The following is a 20746-nucleotide window of genomic DNA, read 5'->3' on the forward strand; positions in this document are numbered from 1 at the left end:
GTGTGATCTGAAGATGCACAAAGATCAGTGCTGAGCCCAATCCCTTCCTCGCTCTACTTCCTCACACACTACTAGATGCCAATTGGAAACGGGAACCTGACTGATTTTTCCTTTTCCTGAATCAATAACTTGATTTACGTAGTCCTTTCATGTAAATCTGAAACGCTTGACAAACATAATGTCAAAAATCACCACAATAGTAAAGTTAAGACTTACCACCAGAACAGGCTGAAGAGAGGAGATCCTAAAATCTTTTGCTCCCCAATCCTGGTAGCTGCTATACAGACCCTTACCCAGAATGTATTGTGCTCCTGTGAAATCTGCTTCCTCGTAGGCAACCCATCTGTAGAAAGCAAAGTGATGATAAATGCATTGACCTCTCCAAAATTATTTATCCAGCATGAAAATTGAACTATTCCAGTTCAAACTCCTAGGATTTTAATATCAAAGTGATCGTGCTGTTGAAGCAATAGTGAAGTTCAATAGTATCCTATGCTTTCCATTAAGCTGTATTTGTTAAATGCTCCAAGACCCTGACCTGTGTAAATCATAGAATTATAATAATCCTTGCATTTTTGATATAGAGCTTTTCACGTCTTCTAGACATCTCAAAGCCTTCATAGAATAGTCTGTAAAGTGAATTGACTGCATATTTGTGGGCGAAATGCAGCAGCCAATTGCACACAGAACAGCATAAAAGGAGGCCATTCAGCCCATCGTGTCTGGGCCGGCTCTTTGAGAAGAGCTATCCAAATCAATCCCACTCCCCCGCTCTCTCCCCATAGCTCTGCAAACTTGTTCACCCCAAATAATTATCTACTTCTCTCTTAAAAGTTATTATTGAATTGGCTTCCACCACCCTTTCAGGCAATGCATTCCAGATCCGAACAACTCATTGTATGAAAACATTTCTCCTCACCTCCCTTCTGTTTCTTTCCACAACTATTTTAAATTAGTGTCCTCGGGTTACCGACCCACCCACCAGTGGAAATAGTTTCTCCTTGTTCACATAATCGAATTCCCTCATAATTTTGAAAACTTCTCTTAAGTCTCCTCTTAACTTTCTCTGCTCCAAGGAGAATAATCCTTGCTGCTTTAGTCTCTTCTCATAACTGAAGTCCCTCATTCCCGGTACCATCCTGGTAAATCTCCTGAAGATGTCACATATCACCAATAAGACGGCGTTGGAAAGTGGTCCGAGTAGTGCCGAGGAATCTGTCACTCAGGTACGCAATGACAAATGAGTTATGAAACGGAGCACTGATGGTCTGCACTGACAATCTATCATTGAGGACTTGGGGCACCAATGGCATCTGCAGTGAAGACCTCCCCTATTCAAGCTCTGTACAATTATAATAATAATCCTTGCATTTGATAAAGAGTCATTCACACTGGGAGGACGTCTCAAAGAGCTTCAAGTATTCACTGTAAAATGTAATTACCATGTATGTTGTAGGCAAACGCAGCAGCCAATTTGTACACCGCAACTTTCTACAAACAGCCATAAAGTAACTGACCACTGGAGTGTCATTTTAGACACTATATGAACTCAACGTCTGGACAAAGGGCTTCAACTCACAACCTTATAACTCAGAGGCAAGAGCGCTACCAACTGAGCCAGACTGATACCCTGGATATAGAGCAGGAGCATCTGATGAATTTTCCTATTGCTGCTTTGGGGACATTGGTGTCAAATCTCCAAGATGCAGTCATTGTCTTAACTCTGTCGAAGCTACAGACAACCATGACTGCTGGATTTTAAGGTCCTTGATCTTGGGACAGTTCAATTTCTTCCTGTCACATGATGCAAACCACATAGAAAACTCACACATAAATATTATAGATATATAAAAATGTGTTCAAAACTATATTACACTTGGAAATTGGATAATTTTACACTGCTCAAGCTTCACTCAGATTCAGTTCAGGTAAGTCTTGTAATAATAATAATCCTTGCATTTTATATTGCATCTTGTCACGTTGTTGAAAGGTCTCAAAGCGTTTCACAGAATATACTGTAAAGTGAATTGACTGTATGAGTGACCAAATTTTTTTTGTGTGAGAGTTCACCAACTGAGCCAAGTTGACCTGTTAAATTCAATCGCATTTAAAATAATAATAATAATCCTTGAATTTGATATAGTGCCTTATCACATATTCGAGACATCTCAAAGTGCTTCACAGAATATACTTAAAATGTATATTTTGTGGATGAAATAAATGCAAAACAATCTTAATTTACTTTGTCAATTAAACCATTTTGTTTTCAGTCTTTCCCATCTCAGTAAGTTATACTCACACCTACATCATTAAAAACAAGCTGAACTACTTTCAAAATCAGCAGCATGGAGAAATTATTTGTTACACAACCACACCAAATCGGCTGTAGGACAAAACCTGAAAATGTACTTTCTAAAATCAAAAATGAATTAGAAGTATTTTAAAGGAAACAACATTGCTTCTCTAAAAAGTGTTTTGCATTACTCAGACAATGTGTATATAATTAAATATAATCTTTTCTGTGGATTACCCCATGAATCTAAAACTAATTGCACTAATTACACTGAACATTCCTCGTCATCTCTCTGCTTCACCTCTACCTGGGACATCTTTTCAACATGTCCCTCTCATATACCAGCTTTAAGATAGATATTGAGATGTTGCAACCAAGATTTAAGCCTGTGTTTATGGCCCAATGCTGACCATTTTATTCCTTGGCATTTTGATAAATCAAGACAAGGTAAAGTACATAAAAAAATTAAAAATATGAGGAGAAAGGAGACGACAATTGACATAAATCTTAAAGCTGCTAAGGGTTCCAAAAATAGGCGTGGCTTGATGATTGTAATGAAACACACCCATCACTTCAATTTCCTCTCAACTACATTTTCAAGAGATCATGTCTTCTATTTCCTTGCATGCCTGTATATCATTGCAGAGTTAATCATTCAAGCTCCAGCACAATACCCAATCTGTGAGAGGCTTTGATATTGATGAGAAATAATGGAATGAGACACTGAGAGACAGGGTAGTTGTGGTGGTGTTGGGCAGGAGTTAATGAGGGACTGATAATAGAAGTGGGAGGTGTAATAGGCCATATCCTCCTTTACTAAGCAGTAGATTTAAAGACCTTAGTATAACAACAACTTGTATTTATACAACGCCCTTCACAACAATAACAACAGTGAAATACATTTATATAGCGCCCTTGTCTGCCAGCCTGGCTCACTTGTAGCACTCTTGCCTCTGAGTCAGAAGGTTGTGGGTTCAAGCCCCACGTCAGGTCTTGGAATCATATGGTCTAAACTGATACTGCAATTTGGTGCTGGGGGTGTGTTGCATTGTCCTTCAGATGAGACATTAAACCAAGTTCCTGTCTGCCTGTTCAGGTGGACATTAAATATCCCATAGCACTATTCGAAAAGAGAAGGGCGTTTCTCCTGGTGTCCTGGCCAACAATCTCCCAAATAAAATTGGTCACTCACTCCATGGCTGTTTGTGGGACACTGCTGTGCGCAAATTCACTGCCAGGTTTCACCAACAAGATACGCAGCTTTGTACACAGTTTGGATACACTTTACATTATATCCTTTATAGTACAGTATATCCTGCGCTTGTGAGACTTCTCAATGGCCACGATAAGGCGCTACATCAAATGCAAGGATTATTATTATTCACGTGGGTAGCGTCTTAGTCGCATAACAGCGATGTGGTTTGAATTAATTTGTGGTTTCATGTGGAATAATATCACAAAGTGCTGCCAAATAGAGTAGACCTGGCCTCAAATGTTGGCTAGTACAGCATGAGAACTGTATTAATCGTTTTCCTGGTGTTCACACTTTATGGTGGTCTGGAAAGTATGGCGAAATCCACCGCTCTGCCATCTTTTACACAACTCACAAAACATCAGTCATCTGCACTACAGTCTGCCATTGAGCAACAGGCAACATCAATGGAAAACTTAGAGGCCAAAGGTACAGTAGATCGCCTGCAATCTGAAGATCACCTAAGAAGGGCACTTTTACAACCATTAAGAGTACGTCACAATGATGACCACATGCAGAAGCAAAACATATACAATAAATACAAAACTAGTATTGAGCAATTTAATAAATTGTTGCGGGTTTTAATGCAGCTTAAGGTGTACTATCAGTTAATTGCGACTCCATATTTGTTATTTAACTAATTTAACATTAAAAGGGGATGGGTTTGTTGGCTCAGTAACCTTTTCCTGGTTCTACAAATTTTAATTTGCCAAGTGTTAATGATGCTGAAACTGAAAATAAGCCTGCAACAGTATAACCTGGGTTTAACAGATAATTATAACTTGTTTAAAACAACCCTGTATTGTAATTAACCAAATGTGGCACTAATATTTTGAATAGCCGAATTTTGTAACCCACTGAGAAATCACTTTAAATTTACACTGGGACTTACACTCCACTGAGTACATTTATAGACTGGGTCTTCAAGCCATATTCAGTGTCTCTCAGGTTCAGGATAGGACCTAATACTTCAATGTTTGCACCTTTCTCACCAAAGTTTGTTTCAGTGAACAAGATCATAACTGGACTCGAAGCTTCCTGGATTATAAAAAGAAACAAACACAATATTATAGTACATTGATGTCCTTCACAAAAATAGATAAATGCATCTTTTAGCAAAGAAAAACAGTTACATGTATTGTACACAAAGCCAAACTATTAAAGAAACAAAAGAAAACAGACAAGATAACCTTACGTTTGTAAAAGAGATCTATTGAAATGGTTGCAGTTTTTTTTTAAAGTTCTGATTACTAAATAAGTGCAAACTTCAGCTATGAAACTAAACTTCAGCTGTAAAACCACGGCTTTCTCAACTGGGTCAACAGTCTGACGTCTGGCTCTTTGGAATAACGATCAAATCTAATCTACAGTGAGGCAAACAAGCGGCAACAAAACAGGAATAGGAATCTATCAGAAAACTTAACCTTTTCAGTCTTAACACAAAGTGTTCCACAAAGTGTACACTTGACCAGAGACTGTAAGAGGGAGGTCTCTCTGTCAAGACAACAGGGAAAGGCCCATCTCTTGGACTAGGTCTAAGTATATTTCAAAGCCATGTGTATCATTGGATGTGATGTCAACGAGCACCATCGTCCAATATCAGAGGTGCAAATGAGCCATCATTCCTCTGCAACATTATTGTAGTAGATCCACAAGTTGTTAGCATTGGAGCCATGGTGGCTGAGTTTCTCAGTCCCACAAGATAGGAAAATCTCAGGTTTAATCTGTGCTAAGTCAGGGAACTTTAGAGTTGGCCTCAGTGCCTTTTAGCCTGATTCGGGTGAGGGTGGGAGAGTGAAGGTGAATCAATCAGGTTGACTGATAGCTAACAAGAGAGCTGTACCGAATAGTTGTTCATATTTTCACATTGAATGTGAATGGTGTCAAGGAGAGCGACAAGCTGAACTGCAATGTCCTCTCTCAAAGTCACCTCATCTACTAGATACTCATGGTCTAAGTTCACATGAACAAGATCACTAAGATGACCTGCTCTTGTGAAACCATATCCCAAACATGAGTTACCAACATCAAAATAGGAGAGCAATAAAGTGATGAAAGAAGGGAGGAACCAAACCCCCCAAACATACACGATTTATCCAATAAGTTAATTTTCTAATGTGGTTATATTGTATTCACACTATATATATATATATACACACACATACGTACACATATAATAAAAAAAACACTCACAACTTCAATAAATTGCAAAGAACGAAGTTGTTCATCATAGCCTCCCCACTCATTCCATTCTCGGTATTCTCCTTCTTCCAACAAGTACTGATGCCCTTCAAATCCTGACTTCTCATAACCAACCCAACTGTAAAAAAGCGAGAAACTGGTTATAGAGTGCAGCTCTCTTATAGTCATGGCAACTTACAGGGTTCCTGGAGGACGCAGAGTCTTTATAAAATAAAATTTGTAATATAAAAAAAAGAAACTCTGTGAGAAAATAATCTTGAATTGAAAATGGAAGGTATGCTGAATAGGAATACACCATTGTAAAGGACTAAAAAGAACATGTTTGAAAAAAAAGTGAAAGAAATTAGTTGCGAGTTATAACTGACAAAATAATGTGTGAAAACCCACTTCGCACAACACAAAATTCTGCCAATCAAACTAAGGTTGCTATTTTGGAATATTAATAAGGATGTCTAGTTGAAATAATTGGAATTTACATTTGGAGAAACAGAGTGACAGAGACAAACCTAAACAGGTAACATGCATTTGATGACAATTAAAGTACACAGCCCCATTTTTAGCAATGAGATATTCATAGACATGGTCAGTTCATAGGAAAGCCAAAAATCATGTAACTCAAGCAACAGCGTGATTCAGTCTGAATTTCATGTTCATGAAGTTGCTGTAACAGAATACAAATAGAGTGAATCTCAGGACACAGAAATTGTGATAAATAGAAGGAACAACTCCAAAATACTGTTGACAATATTCATCTGGCCTTACCTTGCAACAGATAAAACATTCAGTTGCAGCCTGATCACAGCTGGACACAATACTCCAGGTGGGGTCTGGGGATGTAGTAATCCAGGTACAGCCTGACCAAAGAAAGCTGACAACAGCCAAGGCTTGGGGGACCCCAGAGTGTGCGTTGAGATATTGCTCAACATTTTAGCTACTAGAAAATGTCCAGAAACTACTGGACTTTTACTTTGAGGTCTTAAAAGTGGTCATCTGAAGTCCTTGCCTAAAATTACAGCTGATTACTGACTCCTGAATCTCCACTCTTGATTCAGATCAACTTTTTCCAATGATTTCTGGCCAGTACAGAAGAACCTGTGATGTTCAAATACTCATTCACTTTTAGCTCATTCATGAGACTATGCACCTGCTTTGAAAGCTGTACTGGTGAATGGATAAAGAAAAGGTGCATCATTTCCTACAATTTTCCACACACCGTTTAGCTCAACTGCACAGAAAGCAAATTATTCTAGTTGCTCTAACAATTATGTGGAAACCACAATAAACAAAACGATGATTATAGTACTCTAGTAAGTAAAGACTACTTACAGTCCTCCTAAAACTTTAATGGAGCCGACAGTCTCAAAATGGTAAGTCTGACACAAAGTTGATTCTTTGTCTCTTTCGGCCTCTCCAATGAAACAGAAAACATCTGTTTCCAGTTCCATTTGTTTGCCTTCAAAGAAAGGCTTTTCATACACGATAATCTGTGAGGCAAGTTAACAAAGGTAAATGTTAATAGTACAAAGGGGAAGCTGAAGAAAACTACATATCCTTTTACTATAACAGGTGTTTCTTTGGCTTTTTAAAAAAAACATGTCTGCAGCCACTAATGTCTCCAAAGCTAAACCATCATTGACATCAGTGACATGGAGAGTAAAGGAAGCTACCATCAGGAATTGAAAACAGAATTAACTGCACTCTGTAAATACTTACAGCATGTTATTAATGATAACTTCTGGAATAAGTTCAAGGTAAATAATCAATCGTTATTTATGTTGCCTGAACATCAATTATGGATTTCCAATTATTTCGAATCTGTTTTCTCCATTTTATCATGTGTGTTCACTGCCATTCAACTGTTTTGGATTTACTTACACGTCAGGTTCATGCTTTAAATTCTGTATTACATGAAGATGTCCCAGGCCCATCCTCCTTCAACAAGTCTTAAAAGCAGGAGAACTCACAAAGAATTGCACTAAAACTGTGGGGAACCTTTTATGCAACAGCGATGGATTCAGTTAACTTTCAAGATCTGGACAACTACCGCACTCATTCCAAATTTATCAGGAGCTACATCAAGATCTAGTCACAACCTTATTAAAAACAGTACGCTTTGGGTGTTACTTGGCAACCTATTTTATCATCATTAGCTCAGATTAGACAGCACAGCCACGATGGGACAAATGACCCTCTTCGATGCTGTAAATTTCTAAGTTTCTTTTAGAATAGTTTAAAGATACTGGGAAAGCAAGGGTAAAACGAAGGGTATTGAGAAAAGGTGGGGAAATGAGGTGCAAAGATCAGCCATCATCTAATAAGAAGGCAGAATGGGCTCAATGGGCCAAACAAATGACTCCTGTTTCTATTTAACAACAAAGTTACCAGCTCTTGGTCTAGTTTGGTAAATGGAGTGTGGTTTGTATGGAACCAAACCCAGCAAGAAACAACAGCTTCACAAAAGAAGGGGGAAAGAAGGGGTCACATATTAGGGTACTCAATTATTTTAAATAAGATAATAAGAAAAACTAATAGCCTATTGTGATGCACACAGATACACATTTAACATTTTTACAGCAGAAATTTGATTGGTATGATTTTATTCAGTGAAACATATTGCTAGAAAGCACCTACCTTCCCAGCATTAGGGTTTTCAACTTTCAATCCACCCTGAAAAAAGTTACATTGTCCTTGTATTATTATTCACATTATCCTCAATTCAGAAATTACAATTAACACTCAAACCTTTTTTTAAAAAAAAAGCTTGCATTTGTATGAACACTTAAAAATAAAATGTGCTAATCAATGTATCCAATGCTACAAGATCAAAAAAACCTTAGCTCTGCCTAGGCTGATGTACTTTAAAACAGCATTAAGTAAAACAGAATTTGTAGTATCTTACTGTAGAAATCACACATCGAATTATGAAGTATATTTCACTTCTAGTCAAATTCAAATAGAAAACAAGATTGCCTTGAAGTTTTCTTCAGGCTTTAAGCATTCTGAAATACTACCCCACGTTAAAAGTACTATATAAATACAAGTTGTTGTTATTGCCTTCAGCATAAACGGAATCTCATTTGCAAATAGCAGGTTTAAAGTACTGGATCTAACATAACTAGAATTATCTGTTTATTTGAATCCTTTATACAGCAAAATTATCACATGTTCTCAAAATTTTCTTTTACCATTTTGACCGGTTTGAGTGACGCGATGAAGGGTTCTACACCACCCCATGCCTCTGGACAAGCATACTGCCCAGGTTCCACCATGTAAGAATTTCCATGATACAAGGGCTCTTCAAACACAAGCCATCTAAGAAACAAAGGAAGTCTTGGATTACATATTTTTATTATTGCTTTGTAATCACTGTGCTAATTGCTATTTACACTTTAATCTATCATAACATTAAATCAAACATCACATTTAAGCAATTAGTTGTGTTCAGCTCTACATTAAACAAAGATTGAATACTTTTTTTTGCCTCAGGATTCATGGTGCGAACAAACAAACTGCAGGAATTGCAACCAATACACAATGAGCAAACAACAAATTAATAATGTCTGTTCCATGTGTACGATTTTCACCCACAAAATATACAGTCAATTCACTTACAGTATATTCTGTGAAGCGCTTTGTGACATCTCAAAGACATGATAAGGTGCTATATCAAATGCAAGAATTATTGTTATTTTGCCCAAGTAAAATCACTTTTCTTCAAAAATTGTAACGTGTATGGGGTGGGAAGGAAGAAATGGTTTAATATCACTAAAATCACAAAAAAGATAGCAGGATAAATGAAAGATAATCTTGTACGTATGAGTACATTGAGGTTGATGCAGTGGTGAAAGAGGATTTAGAAGAAATTTGTAGTCAATAGACTTGTGTATCTTCGTAATATTGGTGGAGTGCTTCATTTATGATTTGGGATTTTGCACACCATTGCTTTCAAATGAAAAAAAAGACTGTAAAAGGTACCTCGATTAAGATGCCCTATTCCAGAGATGCCACAAAAACAGATTTGACTGAATTAGTAATATAATTAGTTAAGTAGGATGGAGAATTTTAAACTTTTTGTGAGCATCTCTGAAATACCTGTTTTTAAGTAAGTCTGCATTTACTACAGATTTTCAATTAGGGGCAACTTTTTCTCCATGCTGACTACTGATTTGTCATAGTACTTTGCTTTATGTAAGACAAAAAGTACAGATGTTAAAAGTAATATGATAGATAATACAGATAATCCTGGAAAGATTGCAGAAAGATTGCAATTGAGCCTGCAGAAATGTAAATGACCAATGAAGATAATAATAATAATCCTTGCATTTGATATAGCACTTTTCACATCTTCTAAATGTCTCAAAGCGCTTTACAGAATATACTATAAAGTGAATTGATTGTATATTTGTGGGCGAAAGATAGGACAAACCTGCATCATTATAACATCAGTTAAAAGCAAATCAATCTTTGATAAGGATTAGACACTCAAATTATTTACATGAAAAATAACTTCTCTCAGACAGATAAAGACAAGTTTGTTGCTTCCACCCAACCCCATGTGTGGTAGAGAGAAATTATAAATTAACGTGATGTGTCAAAACATGCATTATGCAATATAATGATTCATAGAATTTACCAAATCCTTGAAGCAGCGGGTTACACCCTACAAATGACTCACAACTAATGCCACATGAAAGTGATTGGCGTGTAATAAGAAAAAATAAGTACACTGATTGGTAGCATTTCCTGGATTGCCTTGGGGCACTGTGAACGGCTCCTAGCATCTCCGTGCACCAGTCATTCAAATGTAAATTTCTGACACATCAATTCAATTGCTCAGGAAATTCTTGCTTAATCTGTAGGAAGTTAATTAAATTACAAGAAAAATTTATCGTTCTTATGTAATAGTGCACTGAGATGCTACCCTGCTTGAGGGGTGCTTATAAATGCAAGCTGTTATTGTTGCTGTCATAGATTGGACCCCAGTGATTACCTTTTATTCACATTTGGGTTTAAAACTGCAGGAAATGGCCAAATTCTGATTTGATTAATCTATTAATGAATCAAGAAGACTTGGTCCCTTTAATATATTAATCTAAAATGCTCATCCAAAATACAAAGCCATTCAGAAACTTTAAAAAAAAGTTACAGTTCAATGTGAGCAACCCACATGCATCATCAGCAGTTATAATGAGTTAAAGTTTTGCATACACTGTTTACCAATATATCAGAAACACAGCATGATCTTCCCATTGTTTGGAGCATAACTATAATAACTGGGTGATTCATCTATTTACTACTGTCTAATACATAATCCAAGGTTTCATAGAATATACATTCGGAGAGAGCAGAGTGGGAGGGGGGAAAACTCAGCTAGGGATTCCACTCCTAACAGCTATCTAAGTTATGTTTTCTGGAAAGAAAGTGTTTAGGGCATTAGGAAATGCCACTCAGATGTGATCCCCTGTTCAGCATCTTGAGATGTCCTCCTGATGTGAAAGACTCTATACAAAAGTAATTTGTTGTTGTTGGTTGATCATCCTATTTATTGTCTGGGCTCACAACTGCAGAATGCCCATAGGACAAGGTGTTGGGGGCTCAAGGAATCCTTGGGCGCCATATGACAGCAACTTTTTTTTGCTTGCTTTTTTTGTCAGCCAGGTCTTGCAGGGTTAACAGGAGCTGAGTGGGAAGTATCCTTACTCCCAATGACTGGTCTGCCCTTCCAAGTCCAACCAATGAACCAGGCTGATTGGTCTGTCATCAGCAGTGCTCTGGAGTAATGCAGAGCTGCCTGACTCAGGAACTAGGTTATCGAGATTGCCACAGAGGGCTGGCTCGAATCTGACTTTCGGCTGTCAAACAGTCACCTTGGAGCCAATACAGTTCTAAGAAGACCCTGATTAGTAAACGTCACTGACTTTCAGAGAGCAGAAAAAAAATTGTCCTATATGTTTTCTGTTATTCAAAAAACAATAAGATCACATGATTAACTTACCAAGACGCAGCTGAAAGAGATATAGGGGGGTTAGTTGACTTAGTTATCTTTGAGGCGCTTTGAGACGTCTAGAAGACGTGAAAAGTGCTATATCAAATGCAAAGATTATTATTAGCAATATGTTGCCTCCTTGCACCATGTCAAAGCAGGGTGAGGCAGAAATAACCAATAGAAACAAGATGCTGGGCTGTATTGCTAAATCAGTTGAGTTCAGAACTCCAACTCAAACTATACAGCTTTCTGGTTAGGGCATAGAGTTCTGGTTGCCACAATATAAATGAGCTACCCAGGCCCTAGTGTCATTGCAGAGGAGAGCAACAAGGATAACCACAGCGTCAGAGAAGTAATTTATAAGCCATGAATAGACAAGCTAGGGCTCTTTAGTCTTAGGAGAAGACATCTCAGTGGAGACCTTATAGAAGTGCATAACATTTTAGTTGGGATTCAAAAAGCAAACCCAGATTAATACTTTAGGATGCATCAATACAGTGGAACAAGAGGACATAGTTTTAGGGTTGCAACCAGCAATTTAAGAATAGGTAACAAGAAGTTTTTCTTGACCCATAGCTAAAAAGCTTTAATTCCTGAACACGATCCAAAACACGTCAAACACATTACCAAACGCTTCATTATGCCAAATATTTTAACATATAGTAGCTTTCTTTGTAATATCACTAGGAATAATCCTTACCATTGTTTATTCATTTAGAGTAAACTGATTGTGGCTTTTGATGCAACTTCCTGAAAATTAAAGTTCTTTTCAAAAAACAAATTTGAAAGCATTCTACATTGTACTGCTGATTTCAGGCAATTATATGCAACTGGAATAGTGGTTATGAAGGCAATTTTTAAGCAGCAAATTGTTTCACTTACATTCCAGAATGTACTTGCATGGACAACGTGGATAGTGGAATCCCAAATGTTGAAATTTTTTCGATCTCGTCATAAAATGTTGTTCTATCTCCCATTCCATTGAATTCTGTAAACAAATCTAGTTCTGTTAGGCTCCAATCCTGTGAAAGGAACAAAAGGGAATTCTTTAGATAATCAAACTTTGTTTAAGATTATTTGACCACTCTTTCACGAATATATGGTTTGAAACATCTCAATCCAGCAAAAGCATTTACTATTAATGGAGGAATTGCAATTTCCTCTTGCAGGTTGTCAATAACTGGATACTTTTCAAATAATTTTAAACCTGACCTACCTTGACTGCTCTTCTAATAGACCCAATAACAGTGGGGATAACTGTGGGCCCTTCCTCATTATTATCCTCAGCAATTTCTTCTCCCCAAATATTTGCCAACTCCACCGCGCCTTCTTCCAGTAAGATCTTAGCCCCTTCAAAATCTGGCTTCTGATAAAGGAACCAACTGTGAAAAATTGTAAAGAATTATAATCAACATTAATATTCTGCAACATTTATTTCATTCTGCTTTTCACATATATAATTTCACTTCATTCATGGTTATTTGTTTCATATGATAACAACAATAATAATCTTTACATTGATATAGCACTTTGTCATGTTGTTGAGACATCTCAAAGCGCTTCACAAGATTTCACTTTGAAAATAATGACGTGAAGACAATGTATTTTGTAGGCGAACACTTCAGTCAATTTGCATGCAGCAATGTCCCACAAATGTCATGATGTGAACAACCAATTCTATTTGGGGGATAGTTGGCCAGGACATGAGGAAAAATTCCCTTTTCTTTTCAAACAGTTATCCTTAATATCCACCTGAATAGGCAGACCTGTCTCCAGCGCTGCACTGGAGTGCCTGCCTAGACTGTGAACATAAAGACCTGACATGTAGCTTGAACCCACAAGTTTCTGACTCAGAAGACAAAAGTGCGCCCAACTGATCCAGGCTGAATATTTCAAATTAAATTTGAGCTGTTATTAAAAGACTTCAGTTAAGTAACTAAAACATAAATGATCTGTTGTAACTACATTGCATTGATATCTTAACCACTTCTTATTGTAATCTAGAGATCATCGCAATGATTGCAAGCATGGGAATTTTGTCCTTGCAATGTTCAAGATACAAATTACTGACCGGCTTAATTGGCACTATTTAACCAACATCACAAATTGTTCAAAAATTACATGGTGTTTAAAAATTTTAAAAAAGGTGCATTTTATATTGCTGAGGCCCTGAAACATCTCAGAAAAATTTCAGAAGCAAATATTGTCAAGTGCAGTGACCCATCTGATCCACTTGAGTTCCCCTCTGAGCCACTTGAGGTCTTACATACAGCCATAAAATGAATGTCCAATTAGTCAGAAAAATTGTTAACCAGGACATAGACATCTTGAGTAAGCAGTTGAAAAGGCAGAACGGACCTCCGTTAAGAAGACTCATCCAAAAGGTAGCACCTATGACATGACATGTCAATTTTAAACCCACAAGTATTTAAACCAAATGTATATGCAGTTGAGAGATCTCCCACCATACTTAGTGTGCTGTGAACCTCAGCAATCCCAAGCAGTGTCTTATCAGAGTCTCGCCCCCATGGGTGAGATAAGCACTTGTGACGTACAGATATAGTTTGAAAGTTGCAAACTAAAGGATTATCTTACCAGCCTCGTACTGTCCTAATGGAGAAGGCAGAGGGCAAATTCCATGATGTAGCATCCTTAACATCATTGAAGATTTCAATTGTTTCGCCACGAAAGTTAGGCTGATTGTAAATGATCAACTGTAAAATGAATTGTGTTACAATCACTCCATAGAGTTTCTAGGAAAATGGTGGGACAAGCTCAATGGGCCAAATGGCCTACTACTGTTACTATGTTCGTTAGCAAATTGTTTAAAAGAATGTTGGTCTCAGTCCTTACCTTCCCTGGCCTAGGGTTTAATTTTATGTTGTTCATCCCAGGCGTCTGTTGGAAGATTTAAAAACCTGTTATTTTTTCCCCCTCCTTTTTGGTATAAATATTAATAGTTTCATAAAGAAAAATAAGTTCAATTGCATATAATTTTTTTTTAAAGTTTCAAGACCTTGCATTTAAACATATAACAATTTGGGGATCATTTTAGTTTTTAACAAATGCTGTAAATGATCGTTCACAAATTTTAACTTAATATATAAAAACTTTCAAACTTCTTTCTCCAGTTATAAACTGCGACATAAAGGCAATCCTGTCACTATAGATGTGGAAATTGAAAAATGGACAAAGGACAAGTCAAAACAGCAAATTGTACTTAACTTAGGATAACGCTTCAGAATGATGGGGATGAACGTCAAGCAAGGGGGAAAGGGGAGATAATCACAGGCAGTTGAAGAGGTAGGTTTCAAAGACAGATAGAGAGTGGGAAAGAGGAGTAAAAGGAAGTTCCAGAGGCTCTGCCACCAATGTAAAGGGGTGGTGATGGGGGGGGGGGAGGGGGGGGGGAGGAACAGGGCAGCGGACCAGAGTTAGCCAAGGGGGAGGGGGGGACGATCAAAGGAGTGGGGTAGGAGAAGATCACAGAGATACGTAGGTGCTAGGGAAAAAGTGAGAAAAAAAAGTTACCTGATGCAATAAAATTCCACTGGGTTGTTACTAATAGATAAGTATTCACTGCTAAACTAGGATTTGATTGACTAAAATGGGATTTGCACATTAAATAATATCTCAGTACAAACTAATCACTATAGGAGTCTGACTATTCAATACTCTTCCCACTGTGAGCTAAAGCAGCGTAGATGTTGTTCTTTTTTATATTGCTTCAGAGGCATTGAAAAAAAAGCTATGAGACAGCTCAGTCTTAAGCAGCATAATAAGACTATAATCCACAAGACAAGTCAAAACTGTTTAAAAAGAGGTCACATGGTAATTATAAAGCTTATGCAACTCAAAAATGCATAATCATAGCACTAGGGCGGGGGACAAAATGAACAGAAGATAGTCATTGCCACTGTATGAAAGAAGGGTTTTATTCTCACATGCTAGTGGAATAGTTGACTCATAAGCAGATCGCTTGTGTTAATTCCCCAAAAGGAAACAACATTTCAAGGTAGCATAATCTTAGGGTAATCTTAATTTACAAAATTTTTAGCAGTGGTAGGGGCAATATTAGGGATTTTCTGCTGAAGAAAACAGAATACATATTATATGTAGAGAGAGATGTATACACTATATGTATTTTAGAAATAATGAAAAAATTGTATAAGCTAACTGAATGTTAAAAGTGAGGGGCATGGAGGTTAGAGGACGAACACAAAAAGTAACCACAGTATGACAAACTCGGAAAACAGTGCTCGGTTACCATTCTGCAAATGTATAAGCTGAAAACGTTTAAACATAATCGAGGACTCATCAGCAAAAATCATCTTTAACAATATAGTATGTATGAGAGTTATCGGGATGTGGAATGCTCTGCCAAATAAGATGGTAAAAGCAGAGTCTATTGTGGGTTTCATGGAAAAAAAGGCTTGAAGGGGTATGGGGATAGGGTGGAGAAGTGGGGTTTAAGCAAAGCTTGCTCTGAGAGCCTGTATAGACTCAATAGACTCATTCTACATTTTATAAGTTTTATAATTCTATGATTCTGGTATAGTGTACAATTATATTAAACTGATCGCAGGGGCAAAACATCCAGATGAAAAAAAGGAACTACTTTCAGGAGTAGGTTTCGAAGGAATTCAAAAAGTAATGAAAAAGGTTCAGTTTTTTTTTAATTGGCAAAATGCTCCAAACATAGTCCTCCTTAAACTAGAAAATTAGCATAATCGGGAGCGTTTAACAGAAGTGGCTGAAACAATCCTTTCTCTACAGAAAATGTGTAAAAAGAAAGTCTTGCGCTTTTGCTTTCTGTGATGTAAAAGATTTTAAAACGTATCTCAGTGCAATGTTGCTGCTGGACACCAATTTTTGAATGTTCATGGCATTGTGAATATAGATAACTAAGGGCAGGACTTGTGAAATGGATTAGAATCTGGTTTTGTCACTTCTAGTTTGGCATTCAGAAATCTAGTAACTCATGAAACTGATACACCATAAAACTAACTACATTCCCCTGCATTTGTCTGATCCACCGGATAACACTGTTCTATTTTTTTGGTGGGGTGGGGGGGGGGATGAAGTAGGGAAGATTAGGAATTGATCCACTTTAAATTTAAAATGTTCGATTTTAACAGGGTTACTAAGTGCACAGACAGAAAGAGGACATTCCCAGCACAACCACTTTCCAAAGGGATGAGGTAAACTATTTCAAAATCTCTCTTTCCCATAAATAAAATGTCTTCCCACTGCCATGAGCGAAAGGCCAGTAATTTAGGACCATATTGTAAAAGCTAATGCCTTTACAACGGTTGCTCTGCTCTGCTCTCAACATTATACATTCATTTAACAAACAGCTAGATTTTCACATGAGGGGGAAAGGAATAAAAGAGTATGGGAGAGAGTAGGGAGTAGGTGGAGACTCATGTGGAATATAAACACCGGCATTGACGAGTGCTTTACCTTCTTTGTAAATCTATGTAAACTCAGCAAAATTTTAGATACTATTGCTGTACTGTGGATGTTGGGAAAATATTTCTTTAATGCCATAAGAAAGTTTACAAAATCACTGATCAGAAATTCTCAGAGAGCAGTTTGTCACTTGCGGGGCATTTGTTTTGGAAATCACAAAGCACAACAGCTAATGATAATATGTTCTTTGAAAATACAATAAAAGCACAATTATGCCCCATCAATCGTAAATCAGAATTTTCCCATTCACATCCGTAATTAACTTCCAATTCCTGACTGCTTTCAAACACCATGTTTATCATTTTGAAACACAAGTATGATCTGCAATCTTTCAGTATTCTTTAAAATTAAAACACATTTTGAAAATGTGTTGTATCAAAATACTTCTTTGTGGAGTCACTATTATCTCCCAATTATGGAGGATGTTTGAGTTCCCACTGTAAATCAGCTATAATTACAACATCAACCAAGTAGGTAATTTAACAAATGTATACTTACTATTACTGGCACTTGAGGCAATATAGATATGGGTTTGAAAAGGTCATTCTGAAAAAAGTTTGGGATATCTTGATTAGCGCTCAAATCGCTTGATCCCTGGAATATTGATAGACTGTCAAAAGCATTGTCCTCTATGTTGTCACTGAGATTTGTATTAATTTCTAAATTATCCGGTTTGGGGAAGTTAGGGATGGAAAATCCATTTTCTGAATTCTTTTGCACCTCTGATTCAAAAGTTTTCAAGTATTTTTCCATGTTACTTGGCAACATTCCTGAGCTGGTTGCATTTGGAAAATCGGATTCAAACCCATTAACCGAGTTGTCTTCCACCAATGATGGTGTAAATTTAATGTCCTCAATCTGAGCTCCAGTTGATGATTTAGATGCATCTGCCACAGTCTGATCAATTTCCAAAGGAAACTTTTTACTGTGCAAATCACCACAAAGATTATGCTCCACATCTTTTGGTCTATGTAAACGTAGATTTGGGCTTTTGTTAATTGTTAGGGATTTGTAAACCACGCTTTGTTCTGCAGAAGCACGCTTCTTTAATTTAGCTTTTGCTTCACCTTGTTGCTTTTTAAGAACAGAGGAAGGTCCTTTACCTTTCTGGCTACCTGTTTTCCCTAGACCGAATTTGAAGGAAGTTGGATCAAATATTTTTTTCTCCTTTGGTGGAATAAAATCTTCCTGAATGGGTGGCATTGCAAAAGGCGGCATCAAAGATAATTTGGGAATTCGCTGCTTCTTCTGTGGCAGACTAATGGGACTGCCATATTTGCGAATTGATTCGGTAAAGCTTTCCATGTCAGAAGAGCTGTCCAAGTTACTTGTTTCATTGGAAGAAACATTCACGTTCTCTTCCCCTTGAGACTTCAGCTGAATTTGTTCTTCAGAGGATGGAAAATCAGCTTCTGGTGAACCTAAGATGATATTTTGGCCAACACACTCCTTTGTGAACACATCTTTAATTTCAAACCCAGTGGCTTCAGAGGTCTGTGGATTCTGAAACACAATTGCTTCCTTTACTTCAGCTTTCCAAAGCTGTGATTCAATTTCACTCTGCTCAGGCCAGGCAAAACTACTCTTCTCACGTAAATGGATCCTTTGCTCCTTAGAACTACTTGCCCCAGGTGCGAAGTGAGTGCTGGAAAATTTCTCTTTCATTGCGTTCCTCACTTCCATCTCTTTATGCTGCAATTTAGGAGTGCTTGACAGCAGAGGTGGAATAAGCTCATTTGCTGTAACATCTAGACTGGGCTTTTGCTCAGAAGCATCAATTGTAGGGGCTTCTGATTTAACTTCAGCAACCAAAGATTTCGATAGTTCTACACGGTGAGCTGATATTGTCTCTTTTACTTCATGGTCTACAGTTTGTACTGTAAGCATTCTTTGCTCTTCAGGCTGGGAAAACCGCTCTGCTGCTGCACTGGAGCACTTCTTTGTCTCATTAGCATCACTCCCATGGCTGTCTTCCTTCGTTTTATATACTGTAGAGTTAGAGAGTTCTACAGTCTGAAGCAATGTTAAATCCTTTATTTCAGAGTCTCTATCTTGCAAAGCCAATGGATTTTTTGCACAGGCTGAGAAAACCCACCAGTTTCTGGAACTGGGGTCAATTTTTTCTCACTGACAATCTCTACAGGTATGTTCTCAATATTAGACACAGTGACTTGTGATGTCTTCACTTTCTGAGGCAAAACTGTTTCCTTAACTTCAGTATCTTGACTTTGCATCTTAGGTGTATTCTGTTGAACAGGCTCGCTTACCGCTGCATTTAAGCTAGGCTCTTGCTCTTTTGTACTCTTTGCTGGTATATCTTTCTTAACTTCAGACCTGGTGGTTTCAAATTGTTGCACACTTACAAGAGATATTTCCTTCACTTCCATTTCTTTCTGTTGCAATTCTGTAGAAATATTTGGTAATGGCAGGGCAAGATCGCTTGTTCCTTGATTTATGTCAGTTTTTTGCTTAATATCGTTCTCAGTGGGGGCATTTTTCTTAATTTTAGATAAGTCCACTTCAGATGCTTGCACCTCCATCCTAGATAACGTGCCTTTCTCATGCTCAGCTTGTACCTTTACTTTGTTAGATGTTTCAAGGCTTTTGAAGGAGTGTGTCTGCTTACTATTGACCTGGGTCACGGTGCAATCTGCTTCTTTGGCCACTTTGCTGTTCAGCTGAATCTTTAAACTACCCACATATTTTTTTGTGGATTTAGGAGACAAAGGCAGGTCTTTGGTGGTAAAGAAGTCAACCTGACGATAACTTGTGGTTTTCTGCTTTTTACGTGGCAGAGTAATTCTGATGGTCTCTTCCTCTTCAGTTCTAACATTCAGAGGAGCTCTTTCTTTGTCAAATGTATTGATCGAGGCATCAGATTTATCTTCTGTTTCAGCTACTGGACTGTTGAAACAAAAGATTAAATAATTAATTAACATTATACAGTGAGGAGATTCAGTTTTCTCAACAAAATGTAGAGGCAGAATATATTCCAAAGTTAGCAGTGTTTCTGTTTCAATGCTATACTTATTTACCAGTAAAATGCTGTGATTCTGTTGAGAGGAAAAAGTGCAAAGGAAAACTGAATAAAAGTTTAATCAAACAGGGTTCCTGCAAGTCTTCATCAATAGTCAGTCAGTCTTGGCCCCCAACGAAGAATTGGTCAATTGATGGAGTACTGGAGGATAACCTATGCTTCAGAATGAAGAAAAAAATAACTTGCGTACTTCAAAATGTTGGAAAGCACTTTACAGTAATTACTGCCTACTTGTTTTTGTAGGTAACTACAGTTGTCACAAAACACTAGAAGAAACTCCCCTTTCTTTGTGATGTATGGCATTTCCAGCAATGCAGCACTTCCTCTCAGTAATAATTTCATTGGAGAGGCCTCCAGATTATGAGTTCAAATCACTAGTCAGTGTCTTAATGAGATGCAGAAGAAAAATGAAATGTGAGGAAAGGGGGAGGAGAGGGAAAACAAATCATGTACTTGAAAAAAGTCTCAGTGAAAAATTGTATTTACTGAAAAGTGCATCTGTGT

General features: G+C 37.4%; 2 protein-coding genes across 2 annotated transcripts in view; both read right to left on the reverse strand.

Moving 5' to 3' along the window:
• LOC121851360 (beta/gamma crystallin domain-containing protein 1-like) overlaps positions 1–19229 on the reverse strand; it is a 32602-nt gene extending 13373 nt beyond the window's left edge. Inside the window, exons 1-11 of the mRNA XM_042345192.1 lie at positions 17704–19229; positions 14587–14631; positions 14329–14447; positions 12950–13115; positions 12616–12755; positions 8933–9059; positions 8379–8414; positions 7074–7231; positions 5739–5865; positions 4438–4583; positions 217–343 (exon numbers count right to left, since the gene is read on the reverse strand). Of these exons, the coding sequence (XP_042201126.1) occupies positions 217–343; positions 4438–4583; positions 5739–5865; positions 7074–7231; positions 8379–8414; positions 8933–9059; positions 12616–12755; positions 12950–13115; positions 14329–14447; positions 14587–14631; positions 17704–19092 (2580 nt within the window). The 5' untranslated portion in view covers positions 19093–19229. The remainder of the gene's footprint in view (positions 1–216; positions 344–4437; positions 4584–5738; positions 5866–7073; positions 7232–8378; positions 8415–8932; positions 9060–12615; positions 12756–12949; positions 13116–14328; positions 14448–14586; positions 14632–17703) is intronic.
• Positions 19230–19231: 2 nt separating this feature from the next.
• The window catches only part of LOC121851361 (probable serine/threonine-protein kinase nek3), an 85458-nt gene continuing 83943 nt past the window's right edge, over positions 19232–20746 (reverse strand). Inside the window, exon 4 of the mRNA XM_042345193.1 lies at positions 19232–20109. Coding sequence (XP_042201127.1) covers positions 19239–20109 — 871 coding nt within the window. The 3' untranslated portion in view covers positions 19232–19238. The remainder of the gene's footprint in view (positions 20110–20746) is intronic.

Source organism: Callorhinchus milii, unplaced genomic scaffold (assembly GCF_018977255.1).
Source record: "Callorhinchus milii isolate IMCB2004 unplaced genomic scaffold, IMCB_Cmil_1.0 Scaffold33, whole genome shotgun sequence".
NCBI classification, from domain to species: Eukaryota; Metazoa; Chordata; class Chondrichthyes; order Chimaeriformes; family Callorhinchidae; genus Callorhinchus; species Callorhinchus milii.